Below are 14,997 nucleotides of genomic sequence, written 5' to 3'. Positions count from 1 at the left end.
AAGCAGGAAGTGGGTAAGTGCCTTATCCAAAAGGATACAAAAACCTCAGTTCTTATCAGGAGACAGCAGCTTCCTTCCTCCTTCCTCCACCTCTGACCAAGTCACACTGGGCGATTACAATGTAGACAGTTGTGGGGGATGGGGGAGGAAGGGCTGTAAAACAGTTAGAATGGAGGCGTATGGATCAGTTAGTTCATGATTACCCCAAGCAGATAGGAATGGTGGCTCAGACTAGAATGGTGGTAGTGCAAATGTGAAGACTCAAGAGACATAGTTGAGAGGCAGAACCAACAGGACTTGGTGATAAACTACTCTCAGGAAAAGGGAGGAGTCATGGCTTTCAGCCATTAGCATCCACCCCCAGGGTGGCTTCACCCCCTTTCTGGCAATCCAAGAAACCATATGTATCCAGGGCTTATAGCCCTTTCCTCTGCCCACTGCTCAGCAAGTGAGTTCCAGTTTGATAAGAAAAGCTTTCCGGTGGTAGAGACTGAAAGGAAGAGGAAGAAGCTAGCCCATTCCTGCCTAAGAGGTGGTGGGAGAAGGAAGATGGCCAGAGCTGTGTGTCCACTTCATGCCCTCTGGCTTCTGGAGTGGGTGCAGCTGCTCTTGGGACCCGATGCTGTCCCTCCAGCCTGGGCCTTGAACCTGGACCCAGTGCAGCTCACCTTCTACACAGGCCCCAATGGCAGCCACTTTGGGTTTTCGCTGGACTTCTACAAGGACAGCCGTGGGAGGTGAGCCCGGGAGAAGTTTGGGTGTTGGGAGAGAGAAGGATTCTGTGCCCCCCTCACTGCTTCTGTGAACCTCAAGCTCCCCATTTGTGATAGAGGTTGAGCAAAGCGATTTCTAGGCTCTATTCAGACTGAGTTCTTTTTAGGAATACTGGCAGAACTGGCTCAGATAAGGGTGTCAGGGAGGGGCACCAAAGGGGAGGTGGGCACCAAAACTACAGCAAGAACAAAGGCAAAATTTGATGCCTTAATTTTCCCGCCAAGGGTCAGTTGTATGACCTACTCCACCCTCACCCCTTAAAATACATTTATTAAATTGACTTGCAAAACCGCGAAATTGTCTACCCACTCCACCTTGCTTTTCTACTCTATCCACCGCCATCCCCACCAAAAGTATAGATATTTTGAAAAGAAACAATAGAGCATTAATGGTTGGAATTAATCAGCTGCAAAATCAGACTTCCAAGATTAGAGTCCTGGTTCCTTGTCTTTATAGTCACTACCCTGCACTAGTTACTTATTGTGTGTAGTAGATGCTGTGATGCTCACCTTCGGGGAGTGGGGATGGCAGATGGCCTTCAAGTATCTGCCTCTTGGGGAATTTTCTCTGCTGAAGAGTCACCTCCCCCAAAGTCAAGTCCCCTTTCCAATGTGGCCTATAACCAATGACTGATCATGAGGAGTGTGGAAGGAGGAGAGAGGTGTAAGGGTCCGATGTTCTCACCTCAACTTGGGATGGTTCTGAAGGGTCCTTGTAGCTCCAGAGCTCCCAGGGTGCTGGCCTGTGACTGTCACTGGGCCTGAATCTGCATTTGACTCCTTTCTCTTCCCATTCTTGCTTCTTTCCCTTTGTTTCTACAGATATTGGCTTCATAGGTATTACTTAATAAACATCCTACGAGATGAAAGAAAAAAATTAATACTTTTTTTTTTTTTTAGTACTTGTTATGTGTTATTTGGCTGGCACCATGCAGAAATGTCCCTCATACATTTATTTCATTTACTTCTCCTGACATTGATTGGTAGGTATTGTCCCCAGTTTATACATGATAGAGCTATTATTTGAACCTAGATCAACTAAGGTCCTCAGCAATATCAGTACCTCACTTTAGAGGTGCCCAGTAGCCTCCCTAATTCTTCACCATTGAAACTACTTCTCAGGGGCGCCTGGGTGGCGCAGTCGGTTAAGCGTCCGACTTCAGCCAGGTCACGATCTCGCGGTCCGTGAGTTCGAGCCCCGCGTCGGGCTCTGGGCTGATGGCTCAGAGCCTGGAGCCTGTTTCCGATTCTGTGTCTCCCTCTCTCTCTGCCCCTCCCCCGTTCATGCTCTGTCTCTCTCTGTCCCAAAAATAAATAAACGTTGAAAAAAAATTAAAAAAAAAAAAAAACTACTTCTCAGGTAAAGGTCTTAAGCTCTAGGGGGCATGGAAATCCCTGGCTTTCGGTGTGGGGCGTAGAGGTGGGGTATATGGAGTTCGGATGATGTGCAAAGCTTAGGAGGTGTTTTTCAGAAAGGATAACAAACTCCTCATATTCAAATCAAACCAAACGGTTATAGTACCAGATTTACCTTTAACTCACTAGGTTACTTTAGGCACGTGATTTCTCCCACTGGGAGGCAGTTTGGCCATAAAAGGTTGGGCTCCACGGTCTGTGATATCTCGTTGAGGAAAGATGACCCAGTGCCCTCCAAGGCACACAGCCCTTCCAGGTAGTGCTCTCAGCGCAGGTGCCGGGGCGTGTGGTGCCCGGGAATCCGCGCCACACTCACCCAGCTTTCCATCGCAGCGTGGCCATCGTGGTGGGCGCCCCGAGGACCCGGGGCCGCAGCCAGGAGGAGACGGGCGGCGTGTTCCTGTGCCCCTGGAGGACCGAGGGCGGCCAGTGCACCTCGCTGCCCTTCGACCTCAGTGAGTCCTGCTCAAGGAGGCAGAGGGAGGGGTTACAGGGAGCGTGGACAGCCGAGCTTCAGCGCCCCATCCTTCTTGCGCCCTCCAGATGATGAGACCCGACACGTAGGCTTCCAAACCTTCCAAACTTTCAAGGCCGGGCAAGGACTGGGGGCGTCGGTCGTCAGCTGGAACAACAACATTGTGGTGGGCGCCGCGGAACGGGGCACAGAGAGCAGTCGTGGGCAGGGACACGTGGCGGGGGGCGGGGGGGAATCCGAATCCCGCCCGTTCCCCACTCTCCTGTGGCCCTGCTCCAGGCCTGCGCCCCCTGGCAGCACTGGAACGCCCTAGAAAAGACAGAGGAGGCTGAGAAGACGCCCGTAGGTGGCTGCTTCGTGGCTCAGCTCCAAACCGGCTACCGCGCGGAGTACTCGCCCTGTCGGGCTAACACCATGAGCCGGGGTTACGTGACAAATCCCTTTAGTGAGTTCAGCTCTCCGCTTTGTCTCCGTTCCCTCACGGCCACCTAGCTCCCTCCTTCACCTGATACCTCCCAAGCGCCCTCCAAACCCGGCTTTCAGTCCGGCATCCCCGTGGGCCCAACTCCTGGGCCCAGCTTCTAGCCCCGCCCCGCCTGGCTCAGACTCAAGGCCACGCCTCCATATTTACCCCGTGGCCCCGCCCCTACCCCGCCCCAGGCGCCCACGCACAATTCTTGACCCGCCCCCTCGCTGACCCCTCCTCTTTGCCTTCTCTAGCCGAAGACAAGCGCTACTGCGAAGCGGGCTTCAGCTCCGCGGTCACTCAGGCGAGTAGGGAGCATAAGCGGCGTGGGGGCAGCTCCCAAACAGGGCCCCTCTCACCTCCAGGGTTTCCCTTTCAGGCTGGAGAGCTGGTGCTTGGGGCCCCTGGCGGCTATTTTTTCTTAGGTACGTGCCCATCCGTACACCTCCCTCCCTCCTCTTGGCCTGGGGAGACCCCAGTCGTCGCAGCCCCCACACCCGCTGTCCCTCGCGCCCTAGGTCTCCTGGCGCGAGCTCCTATTGCCGATATCGTCTCGAGTTACCGCCCAGGCACCCTCTTGTGGAACGTGCCCGCCCAGCGCTTCTCCGCAGACTACAACAACCCAGTGTACTTCGACGGCTACCGGGGTAATCCTGGCCCCTCCCTTCTAGACTTCTCATCCCTCTAAGTATCACCGCCCCCTCCGCCGGTCAAGTCCTGCCCCTGCGGGAGCGCCCTCAGTCCAACCCCCCTGGCCAACTCCAACCCCAGAGGCATCGAAGGCGCCTCCACTCTCTGCTCCCACAGTTTCCCCGCCGACCGCCCAACTCCCATATGCCCCACCTCGCCTTCCCCGCCCTGGATTCGCTGGGCCGCCTAGGGCAGGTCTTGGCCTCTCGATGGCCTCAGTTTTCCCATCTACGCGATGCAGGGTTTGGGTCTCTGGGTCCCCTTCTTCCTCGCCCTTGGCCCCTCTCCCTGCTTCACCCTCCCAGAAAGAATAATTCGTGCCGTGTCTTCAGGGTACTCGGTGGCCGTGGGCGAGTTCGACGGGGATATCAACACTACAGGCAAGAAATCCATTTAGGGGCAAAGGTTGGGGAGCCCAGCCCGGGGAGGAGCACCTCCACTCCCCACCACGAAATCTCCCCTGGGTGGCAGAATGGCGGGCGGGAGGTGGGTAGGTTGGAAGGACCTCATTAACTGGGGTCCGGCTCTCCCTAGAGTATGTCTTAGGCGCCCCCACCTGGAGCTGGACCCTGGGAGCGGTGAGTGCCCCTTGTCCCGCCACCGGCATCCCAAAGCTCTCGGCCCCATTCCTCAGCCTCACAAGCCCCCTACGCCACCCCCCCCCCCCCCCCGCCCTTTCTGCCCTGGAGCGGGAGCAAGAATGATGAGCGCCTGGGCGTTGTCCGTGCAGGTGGAAATTTTGAACTCGTACCACCAGACGCTGCACCGGCTGCACGGAGAGCAGGTGGAAACCGGTCCCGTTGGGGGGTGGCGGAAGCTGGGGAACTGGAACCCTAGAATATTCCGCGGAGCGTGGAGGGCAGTGTTAAGAGAAGGTGCCGGCCTGGGGGCAGGAATTAAGTAAGCCTCGTCTTCCTGCAGATGGCTTCGTATTTCGGGCACTCGGTGGCCGTCACTGATGTCAACGGGGACGGGTGAGGGGCGCCCCATCCCTACGGACTTGAGTCCCCTATTACCAGAGAGGTTGACTGCTCTCGGTCCCCTCCTTTCCTCGCCCGTTCCCATGTGACCACCGAGGGGCGCGGAAGGGCGAGAATGAGCGAGATTTGGCCCAGGCCCGCAGCATCCCTCTCACCCACCCCCACGGAACCGCCCGTCTGGCCTGCAGGAGGCACGACCTGCTGGTGGGCGCGCCACTGTACATGGAGAGCCGCGCTGACCGCAAACTGGCCGAGGTGGGGCGTGTGTACTTGTTCCTGCAGCCTCGCGGTCACCACCCACTGGGCGCCCCCAGCCTTCTGCTGACGGGCACACAGCTCTACGGGAGATTCGGCTCCGCCATCGCGCCTCTGGGCGACCTCGACCGGGACGGCTACAACGGTAAGGGAAGAAAGGTGCCCCACTTGCTGCAGAGGGGTTAACAGCCGCAACAAAGACTGTGGGTTTAAGAGTTGAAAGAGATCAGTTAGGATTTGTTTGCATTGGTCTAGGCAAGAGATGGTGAGCACTTGGGTGTGGATTTCGGCAGTGGAGTTAGAGACAGGGGTGACTTCACAGATATCCAGAACCTGGACTTTTGGGACTTGATGGGTGACTGGATGTGGAGCTAAGAGAGAGCGAGTCATTGGTGGAGAGGGGTATTGGTGCCTTCACTGCCTGGAACTCAGACCAAGCAGCAGGTCTGGGAAGGTGAAGTGGGGGGCAGAGATCAGCAGCTCAGCGCTGGGCCTGTTTGACCCTGAAGGGCTTGGGAGCAGTAGGCAGACTTCCAGAAAACAGTTGGGTTCCCCATTCCCACCAGAGCGGTCTGAGTGAGAGACAGAGGCCTGGGGAGGCTGGATGAGGTCCTGGGCACCTGTGAAGTGAGAAGAAGTAGAGGACAAAGCCCTGGGGAGCCAGAGCATTTAGGGGACTCCCAGATGAAGTGAGTCTGGAAAGGAGACAAAGGAGTGTCCAGAGAAGTAGTAGATCCAGGAGGTCTGATGGCCCAGAACTCAAAGGAAGAGAACCCTTTGAGCAGGAGGAAGGGGATCGGTGATTTCAGATGCTGCTGAAAGGCATACTTAGATGGAGCTGGAGAAGTATCCACGGACTTTAGCAAGAAGGTCATTGGTGACAGCGGTAAGAACTGATTCAGGGCCGGGTAGAGACAAAAGTCAGAATGCCAGGGGGCAAGGTATGAATGGAAGTGAAGAATTGGAGGCAGCCAGTGTAGACAGCTCTTTCAGTTTGTGAAAGGAAAAGAAAGAGAGAGAGAGAGAAGAAAAGAAAAGAAAAGAAAAGAAAAGAAAAGAAAAGAAAAGAAAAGAAAAGAAAAAAGAAAAAAGAAAAGAAAAGAACAAGGAGAGTCCTGAAAGGAGATGAGGGTCAAGGGAAGGCTATTTTAATTTCAAAGCATATGGAGTAGGTTGAATGTGGAGGGAATGATCTTGTGGGGACACAGGGTGGGGAGGGAAGTGAGCCAGAGGAGGGTCCCTATGATGGGCCACAGAGAAGACCGGGCTGAGATGTTTAGCCTGGTGGCAGGGTAAAGGAAGGCAGAAAAGCGGGTTTGGACTGATAGCACAACAGTTGGGCTGCTTCTCTTTGTGAAGGAAGTGGGGGGCTGGGAACTTGACAGAATGAAGAAGGTTTGAAATAGGCACTGAGCAAAGTGGGGGAGAGGGCTGAGCAGTGCCCCCTCGGAACAGTTGGGCAGTACCTCCATCTCCACCTTCCTGGTGGTCAGGAATCCCTGGGGCCCAATCTGGTGAGGTCTGACCAGGTTTGCTGAGGACTGGCAGTGGGGCAAGATGGCTGAGGATATGACAAGGGTGATCGAATGGTCGGAAGGAAGTAAAGAAAGGAAGGTGCTAAAGATCAAGAGAGAATGGAGGCCCAGAGTCTGGGCATGAGACTGTGGTCAGAGTGGTCTTATATGGATGAATTCTGTGTAACTCAATCAGAAAAATCAATAGAAAAAAAAAAAAGAAAGAAAAATCAATAGGTTTTTTAAAGTTTATTTATTTTGAGACAGAGAAAGCATGGGAGGAAAAGAGAGGGAGAGAGTGAGGGAGAGCGTGAGGGGGGAGGGGCAGAGAGAGAGAGAGTGTGTGTGTGTGTGTGTGTGAGAGAGAGAGAGAGAGAGAGAGAGAGAGAGAGAATCCCAAGCAGGCTCTGCACTTTCAGTGCAAAGCCTGATGCCAGGCTCGAACTCACAAATCATGAGATCATGACCTGAGCCCAAGTAGGACCCACTGAGCCACCCGGGCACCCCAATCAATAGATTTTTAAAAGAAAAAAAAAAGCTGCATAGAAAACAAAGTCAGAAGACAAAGGAAAGACAGTTACAACATATATATAAAAGATCTTAATTCTTGTCACATGTAAAGAACTCCTACAAATTAATAAGATTATGATGATTAACAAATACATCTTCAAGAGTGATCTTACAAGTTCTTAGTGATGACAAGCCCATAGTGTGGCTCTGAGTTTGCATGGTGGAATTGAAATGGGGTGAAGGTCCCTAGGGGAAGAGGGAGCCATTTCTTCATTGGTCTTGATTATTTACTCTTCTGGGACTCAGTTTTTCCATCTAAAATTAGAATAATAATGCCTGGGGTGCCTGGGTGGCTTGGTTAGTTAAGCATCCAACTCTTGATTTTGGCTCAGGTCATGATCCCATGATTCGTGGGTTCAAGCCCCCCATCAGGCTGTGTGCTGACAGCTCGGAGCCTGCTTGGGATTCTCTCTCTCCCTCTCTTTCTGCCCCTCCCCTGCTTGTTTGTGCTCTTTCTCTCCCTCTCAAAATAAATAAACAAACCTAAAAAAATGGGAATAATAATGCCTAATTCAGGATTAAATGAAATCATGTCAATAAATTTTCTCAATAGCTATCAAAGGCTGCTACTGTGTTTATAATAATCCTAGTTGATGGGTCTCGTTTGTACTCACTCATAAACTCCTGGAGGGGCAGGACAACTGCTTCCTTGCACCAGACTTTTGTATCCCTCTCACGGTCTCCTGCCGTCTGCCCAGAGAAGGAGCTCAGGGCTGCCTGGATAAGAAACAAAAATTGGAGAAAATTGTAACAAACAGCCCCTCCCTTTCTTCCAGATGTTGCAGTGGCCGCCCCCTATGGGGGTCCCAGTGGTCGGGGCCAAGTGCTGGTGTTCCTGGGTCAGAGTGAGGGGCTTAGCTCACGCCCCTCCCAGATCCTGGACAGCCCCTTCCCCACAGGCTCTGGCTTCGGCTTCTCCCTGCGAGGTGGCACAGACATCGATGACAACGGATACCCAGGTGCCCCTGGAATGCCTCCGGCTAGCCAGGAAGGGCCCTTGGGCATTAGCTGGACATGCTGAAAAATACAGTCAGGGGCCTGTGCCCCACTGAGCGTCTGACCCCTCTGTGGGGCTGGGAGGCCAGGGGAGGCCAGGCGAGGCCAGGCCAAAACTCAGTGGAGGCAGTGGTGTGGGAAACTCTGGGAAAGAGGTGATGAGCTCCCTTGCCCCCTCTAACTGCTGATTCTGACCCCTCCAATATCTATAGACCTACTGGTAGGAGCTTATGGGGCTAACCAGGTGGCTGTGTACAGGTGAGTGCTGGCTCTAGGGGCGTGGTGGCGGAGGGCCCACACCATCAGAGGATACCAGTTCAGGAGGGGATAATGGCCAGCATGCCCCCATCCCACCAGAGCTCAGCCAGTGGTGATGGCCAATGTGCAGCTGCTGGTGCAAGATTCACTGAATCCTGCTGTGAAGAACTGTGTCCTGCCCCAGACCCAGACACCAGTGAGCTGGTGAGGAGACGGAGGGCAGGGCCCAGGCAAGGTCTGGGACCTTGAGGGATCCTAGCCCCTGAGCCCAACTCACATCTTTGCAGCTTTAACATCCAGATGTGTGTAGGAGTCACTGGGCACAGCATTCCTCAGAAGCTGCGTGAGTGTCGTGGTGGGGACAGGAGGGAGGTGGTCCTGGGCTCCCCTGGAGGCTGGCCAGGGAGACTCTGACCCTCCCCGCTCGCCCTGCCAGCCCTACACGCTGAGCTGCAGCTGGACCGGCAGAAGCCTCGCCAGGGCCGGCGGGTGCTACTGCTGAATTCTCAACAGGCGGGCACCACCCTGCATCTGGACCTGGGCGGGAGGCACAGCCCCATCTGCCACTCCACCATGGCCTTCCTCCGGGTACGCCAGGCTGGGGATGGGCCGGGCTGGGTGCGCCAGCCTGTTCGTCCAGCCCTGGGACACGGGCTGAGCGCTGTGGGTACGGGGGTGGTCAGTGGGACATGTATAGCAGGGTGCACAGTCTGACTCTTGTCCCCTCCCTAGGATGAGGCTGACTTCCGGGACAAGCTGAGCCCCATCGTGCTCAGCTTCAATGTGTCCCTGCAGCCCGAGAAGGACGGAATACCCCCCGAGCTCGTGCTTCACGGGGACACCCATGTCCAGCAGCAGGTGGGGGTGGGCGGGAGCAGGCAAGGGAGGTGCAGGACCCCTGCTCAGGGTTAGGGTTAGTGTCGAAGTCATAATGTGAACCCCACAATCTTGACGTCACCTCTCATCTGTGCTGTCACGCCAAACCCTAATGAAAAACCTCCAAATCTCAAAATTCCCTAAACCCCGACACAGGTCCCAAGTGTTGTTGATGTTACCTCTAAACACTGACAAACACATGAACCTTGATGTCACCATCCTGACATCGTCCCAAACCCTGATGCAAATCCCCAAGCCCTGACGTCAGCTCCAAACTCCTTTTCATTCTTGGACCTAATTCCCTAAGTTCCGATGTGACCCTCAAATTTCCCACACCCCCAGCTCACCCACACATCTTGACATGCCTCTTTTAGACCCGCATCATCCTGGACTGCGGAGAGGATGATCTGTGTGTGCCCCAGCTCCAGCTCACCGCCAACGTGTGAGGAGGCTGTCTGCCCCGTGACACCCCTTCGCCCCCCCCCCCAGGGGGCCTGATACTCTGTCCTCACCCCTTCCCGGATCCTGGGCCTGGACCAAGCCTCCTCTGCTTTTTTTTTTTTTTTTTTTTTGTAACTCCTTTGTCCTCACAGGATGGGCTCCCCACTCCTCATTGGAGCTGACAATGTGCTGAAGCTACAGATGGATGCATTCAATGAGGGAGAGGGGGCCTACGAGGCCGAGCTGGTTGTGCGCCTGCCCCCAGGTGCCCACTACATGAGGGCCATCAGCAACATTGAGGTGAGGCCCCACCCAGGGGCATTGCTGGGGACCTGGGAGGTGCAAGAGCCTTGACTCTCATTTTCCACCTGAGACCCCCCCCCCACTTCTCTTGTGCATTGCTGTAAAACTGATTTTTTTTTTTTTTTTTTTTTTTTGCTAATGGCATAAAATCCAAGGGCTCTATTATAAAACGCAAACCCCAAATGGCTCAGGTACGAAATGTTAGCAGAAACTTCTGTTAACATTTGGTGGATTTCCTTTCAGTCTTTTTTCTTAGCATCCACAGACACTTAACATGGGCATATATTTATTTTTTATTTTGTTGATGTAGTTTCTAACAATGGAAGCATCCTGTATGTAATGTTTTTGTATTTTTATTTCCCAAAATTGCATTAAAAATAATAAGTTGCCCAGGGTGCCTGGCTCATTCAGTTAAGCGACCAACTCTTGATTTGCGCTCAGGTCATGATCTCATGGTTCATGAGTTTGAGCCCTGCATCAGGCTCTATGCTGACTGTGCAGAGCCTGCTTGTGATTCTCTTTCTGCCTCTCCCTCTCTCTCTCTCAAAAATAAAATAAGTAAACTTAAAAAAAAAAAAAATGATCAGGCGCGGGGCGCCTGGGTGGCTCAGTCGGATAGGTGTCTGACTTCGGCTCGGGTCATGATGTCATGGTTCGTGAGTTCGAGCCCCGCATCAGGCTCTGTGCTGACAGCTTAGAGCCTGAAGCCAGCTTCAGATTCTGTGTCTCACTCTCTCTGTCCTTCCCTCACTTGTGCTCTCTCTTTCTCTCTCTCAAAAGTAAATAAACATTAATAAAATTAAAAAAAAATGATCAGGTGCTACTGTGAGACACAAGGAAGAACGTGACAGTCCCTCAGACTCCCACCCCAAGGCACCCCTCTCTGCACCCTTGCACACAAGTCTCTTCCAGACTTTCCAAGGGAGCTTAAATATATATGGGATGCTCTGCAACCATCTTCTTTCTTGAAACTACCTTCCTGAAGGGCTTTGAGAGACTCATCTGTAACCAGAAGAAAGAGAATGAGACCAAGGTGGTGCTGTGTGAGCTGGGCAACCCGATGAAGAAAAATGCCCGGGTGAGGCACAAGTCGTGGGTGCTTGGTCTGCTCCACCAGAGGCTCATACATAGCCGAGCTTTAGGGGCTGGGTTTGGAGTCATATAGCCCCGGGCTGGAATCCTGGGCCTCACACTCCCTGCGTTCTTGGGTGAGTGACTTTCCCTCTCTGAGTGGGCTTCTGAGATAACAATGGTGACTTGGAGGATGGAAACTGGAGGCCACATTCAGGACAAGGCTGCCCAGAGTGGGCATTTGGGCCGTGACTTTGGCCCTCCCTCTCTCTCAGATGGGAATCACGATGTTGGTGAGCGTGGGGGACCTGGAAGAGGCTGGGGAGCATGTGTCCTTCTGGCTGCAGATCAGAAGGTATGGGCAGGGGAGCATTCCTACCCACCACCCTTCCCCTATCTGATCCCGATGCAGAGACCCTGAGATGCTCTCCTTCCAGAAGGGTCTTTTGGGATGCCTGCTCTTCAGACGTCCTTGTTCCCTTTCTTCCCCCAGAGACTTGTTTCTGAGTCTTGGAGCCCTAAAGGAAGTTCTTACCCAGGTCTAACTTCAGTGTGGCATGCTGCCTGTGGAGTTAGCGCTTCCTGAAGCTTCTGAAATTCTGGCCCCATCCAGAGAGTTCTGATGTTCACTGGGCTGGTGTCCCTAACATGCTTCTCCTGTCCCCTCCCCTCCAGCAAGAATAGCCAGAATCCAAACAGCGAGGCTGTGCAGCTGGATGTACCAGTCCGGGCAAAGGCCCACATGGAACTGCGAGGGTGAGACCAGGGGTAGATCAGGGAGATGGTGGGCAGGACCCGAAGGTTCAGAGGGCCTGGGGGGAAGCCCTAGAGGCAAGTCAGGTGCTCAAGCTCACCCTGGGGGCTTGGGCCCCTGCAGGAACTCCTTTCCAGCCTCCTTGCTGATGGTGGCGGAAGAAGGCAACGGGGAGAACAACTCGGACAGCTGGGGCCCCAAAGTTGAGCACACCTATGAGGTACCAAGGACCACCTGGGACCCAGGCTGGGGTGGAGGGTACCCAGGAGCTACGCACTCACTAGGTGCTGAGCTACCTAACATCTGCCATCACCACCCACCAGCTCCATAACAATGGCCCCAGCACTGTAAGTGGCCTCCACCTCAGCCTTAGCTTTCCCAGCCAGTCCCAGCCCTCTGACCTGCTCTACATCTTGGATATACAGCCTCAGGGGGGGCTTCAATGCTCCCCACAGCCGGCTCCTAACCCCCTCAAGGTGAGAGCCTGGGTGGAAGAAACACCTATGGGTGAGGCCCCAGCCCAGCAACCAGGGCCCCTCTGGGAGGGTGGGGAGATGATCGGTGCTCTGGACCGACTGACTGCTCTTTGCCTCCCCAGCTGGACTGGGGGCTGCCTACCCCCAGCCCTTCCCCCATTTACACGGGGCATCACAAGCGGGACCGCAGACAGGCCCTCCTGCCAGGGTCCAACCAGCCCTCCAGGCTTCAGGATCCAGTTCACCTGGTGAGCAAGCTCTGTGGTCTGCAGCTGGGGCTTCTTCCCTGGGGCCCAGGGGACAGAGGCTCTGGGAAGCAGGGAGAGCGGCTGGCAGTGTGATGTGGGCCTTGGGTGTGCCACCTTTGTCCCACGGAACACTCCAAATGAATATGAAGGGTTGAGCTGGTCTTGTGTCTGGGCCGGGTGGGAATATTTGAATTTTCAAAGGTTCCTGGTACATTAAAGAAAATGGAGAAATGCCAAAGCAGAGTTACAAAAATTCTGGGTATTGAACACTATATGATGACCCACTTCTCGGCCCTTCCTCGCATTTCTGGAACGATGTGAGCAACCCCATTTAGAGACAACGTCAGACGCTTGAATCTGAGGCCCTTCCTGAGAGGGAGCCCGGAGCTCCCTGCCCCCCTGCCCCTTCCTGTTGTTGGGTCCTTGGGGTGAGGGGTCAGAGGGGCTGGGAACTAATGACTCATCCCCTTAGAGCTGCGACTCAGTGCCCTGTACAGTGGTGCAGTGTGAGCTACAGGAGATGGCACGAGGGCAGCGGGCCATGGTCACGGTGCTGGCCTTCCTGTGGCTGCCCAGCCTCCAGCAGGTGGGGGCAGATGCTGGAGGGCGGGGCTTTCTGGCGGTGGGGACCAAGTTTGTTCTGGGGAGAGATAGGGCACGAGGGGGGGTGGGCGGTGGTGAAGAGAGAGGGAAGGCAAGGCTTATTTTTGAGGAGCCAAGCTTAGGCCAAGGGCAGGACTCCAAGGTAGCGGGGAGGCTAGGGCCAGGACTCCTACAACCAATAGACTCATGTAAATGGCTTTCACCCCCACCCCATTCAGAGGCCACTGGATCAGTTCGTGCTAAAGTCAAAAGCTTGGTTCAACGTCTCCTCCTTTCCTTACTCTGTGCCCGCCCTCAGCCTGCCCAGTGAAGAAGTTACGGTGAGTATAGACCCATGGTGGCAGGGGACAGGAGCCCTGCAGGACCCACTGTCTTCCCAAGTGTCTGCACCCTGCAGGATGGGGGCGGGACACCCCTGGGTCCGAGGGGCGGCACAGGTAGGTGGCTGGCTCAGAGATGCGCATCCCACAAGTTTGAGTCTTTGGGAAAGACAGGTGTCAGGGTGACTGAGAAGACACGTGGGTTTGCCCTCAGGTCGAGACGCAGCTGCTTCGTGTCTTGGAGGAGAGAGACATTCCAATCTGGTGGGTGCTGTTAGGCGTATTGGGCGGCCTGCTGTTGCTCACGGTCCTGGTCCTGGCCATGTGGAAGGTAAGTCCTGAAGGGAGAGTGGGGTCCCCAGGAGGGCACACAGTTGGCCCTGCCCTACCTCACAGCGAGGCAGAGAGAGATGGTGACTTAGGGTCCATTCACATCTCTACCATTAGAGTCTCATTCTCCAGAGGACCTCTTCCAGGGCACAGACCTCTGGGAGAGGTGGCCCCTGAAATCCTAAGGCCTTTTCAGTCTGTTCCCCACTGACAGGAAGAGTCACAGGGAGTGAGTCCTGCCTTCAGGAATTCCCTGGCTACTGAGGAAGACAGGGCTCACCTCCTCCTGACTCTGTCCTTCCCCCTGACTGAGGTGGGAGACCCGGGAGGCCCTGGTGGGTCACTTCCTCCTCTGTGCCAGGAGCGCTGTTCTCAAACTCGCTCAAGTGTTCAAGCGCTGGGAAGCCATGGCACTTTTAGGGAAAATCATGCGTTAAGACTTAAAATCATCAAATACATATTGTGTGCTAGAGTCACAGAGAGATACACAATCGCCAATATTTAAGAAATAGTCAAGAGTGGGGGTGCCTGGGTGGCTCAGTAAGTTGAGTGTCTGACTCTTGATTTCAGCTCAGGTCATGAGGTCACAGTTTGTGGGAATGAGCCCCATGTCAGGCTCTGAGCTAACAGCGCAGAGCCTTCTTGAGATTCTCTCTCTCTCTCTCTCTCTCTCTGCCTGCCCCCCTCAAAATAAATAAATAAACGTTAAAAGAAAGGATAAAAAGTCAAGGGAAAAAAACAAAAAAGCAACTTGTTACATGTATTCTCTCTGAGTGGGGATGGCGGCCGTGTTGGCAGTGGGATCCGATTCTGTGCTGGTCCAGGGACAGGACCTCGTGTCTGGCTGCTTTCTAGAATTCTTCCTCAACTGCTGCTCTGGGGCCCACCCATCATCTTTACACCCTGTCCCCGGCCCTTGTGCGCCCCCAGGTTGGCTTCTTCAAGCGTGTTCGGCCACCACTAGAAGAAGATGAAGAGGAGGAGTGAAGGGGCAGCGTCGCTGTGTCCTGGGAGCATCCTGGGAGGAAGGCGGCAGGCGTGCCCGCCCCTCCCCTTCTTCAGGGTGCACCCCCAGCTCTATGGGTTGGAGCTGTCCCCTAGACACCCGATATTCTCCCCTCCAGTGAGAGCTGGCCACTCCCTTCCCTGCTGGCAAATAAAGAGGCTGAGCCCCAACCCCCA

The 14,997-nt window shown here is 54.6% G+C and overlaps 1 protein-coding gene across 1 annotated transcript; it reads left to right on the top strand.

Annotated features, from left to right (window-relative positions):
* The first annotated feature begins 387 nt into the window (after positions 1-387).
* ITGA2B (integrin subunit alpha 2b) lies at positions 388-14,997 on the top strand. Its single transcript, XM_086687522.1, has 30 exons — positions 388-737; positions 2,523-2,644; positions 2,733-2,830; positions 2,944-3,109; positions 3,385-3,434; positions 3,510-3,555; positions 3,649-3,777; positions 4,153-4,200; positions 4,355-4,398; positions 4,551-4,604; positions 4,742-4,794; positions 4,989-5,200; positions 7,916-8,098; positions 8,348-8,393; positions 8,493-8,597; positions 8,681-8,736; positions 8,830-8,981; positions 9,126-9,251; positions 9,644-9,711; positions 9,863-10,010; positions 10,999-11,091; positions 11,360-11,439; positions 11,760-11,840; positions 11,962-12,058; positions 12,162-12,314; positions 12,437-12,562; positions 13,035-13,148; positions 13,384-13,485; positions 13,700-13,816; positions 14,746-14,997. Exons 1-30 carry the CDS (start codon positions 403-405, stop codon positions 14,800-14,802), a joined length of 3,261 nt encoding a protein of 1,086 aa, XP_086543648.1. The 5' UTR covers positions 388-402; the 3' UTR covers positions 14,803-14,997.

The sequence above is a fragment of the Puma concolor genome, chromosome E1, assembly GCF_028749965.1.
Source record: "Puma concolor isolate L17-30 chromosome E1, mPumCon1.1.hap2, whole genome shotgun sequence".
NCBI classification, from domain to species: Eukaryota; Metazoa; Chordata; class Mammalia; order Carnivora; family Felidae; genus Puma; species Puma concolor.
Note: the sequence above shows the minus strand (reverse complement) of the source record. Positions and strands in the feature narration are given on the sequence as shown.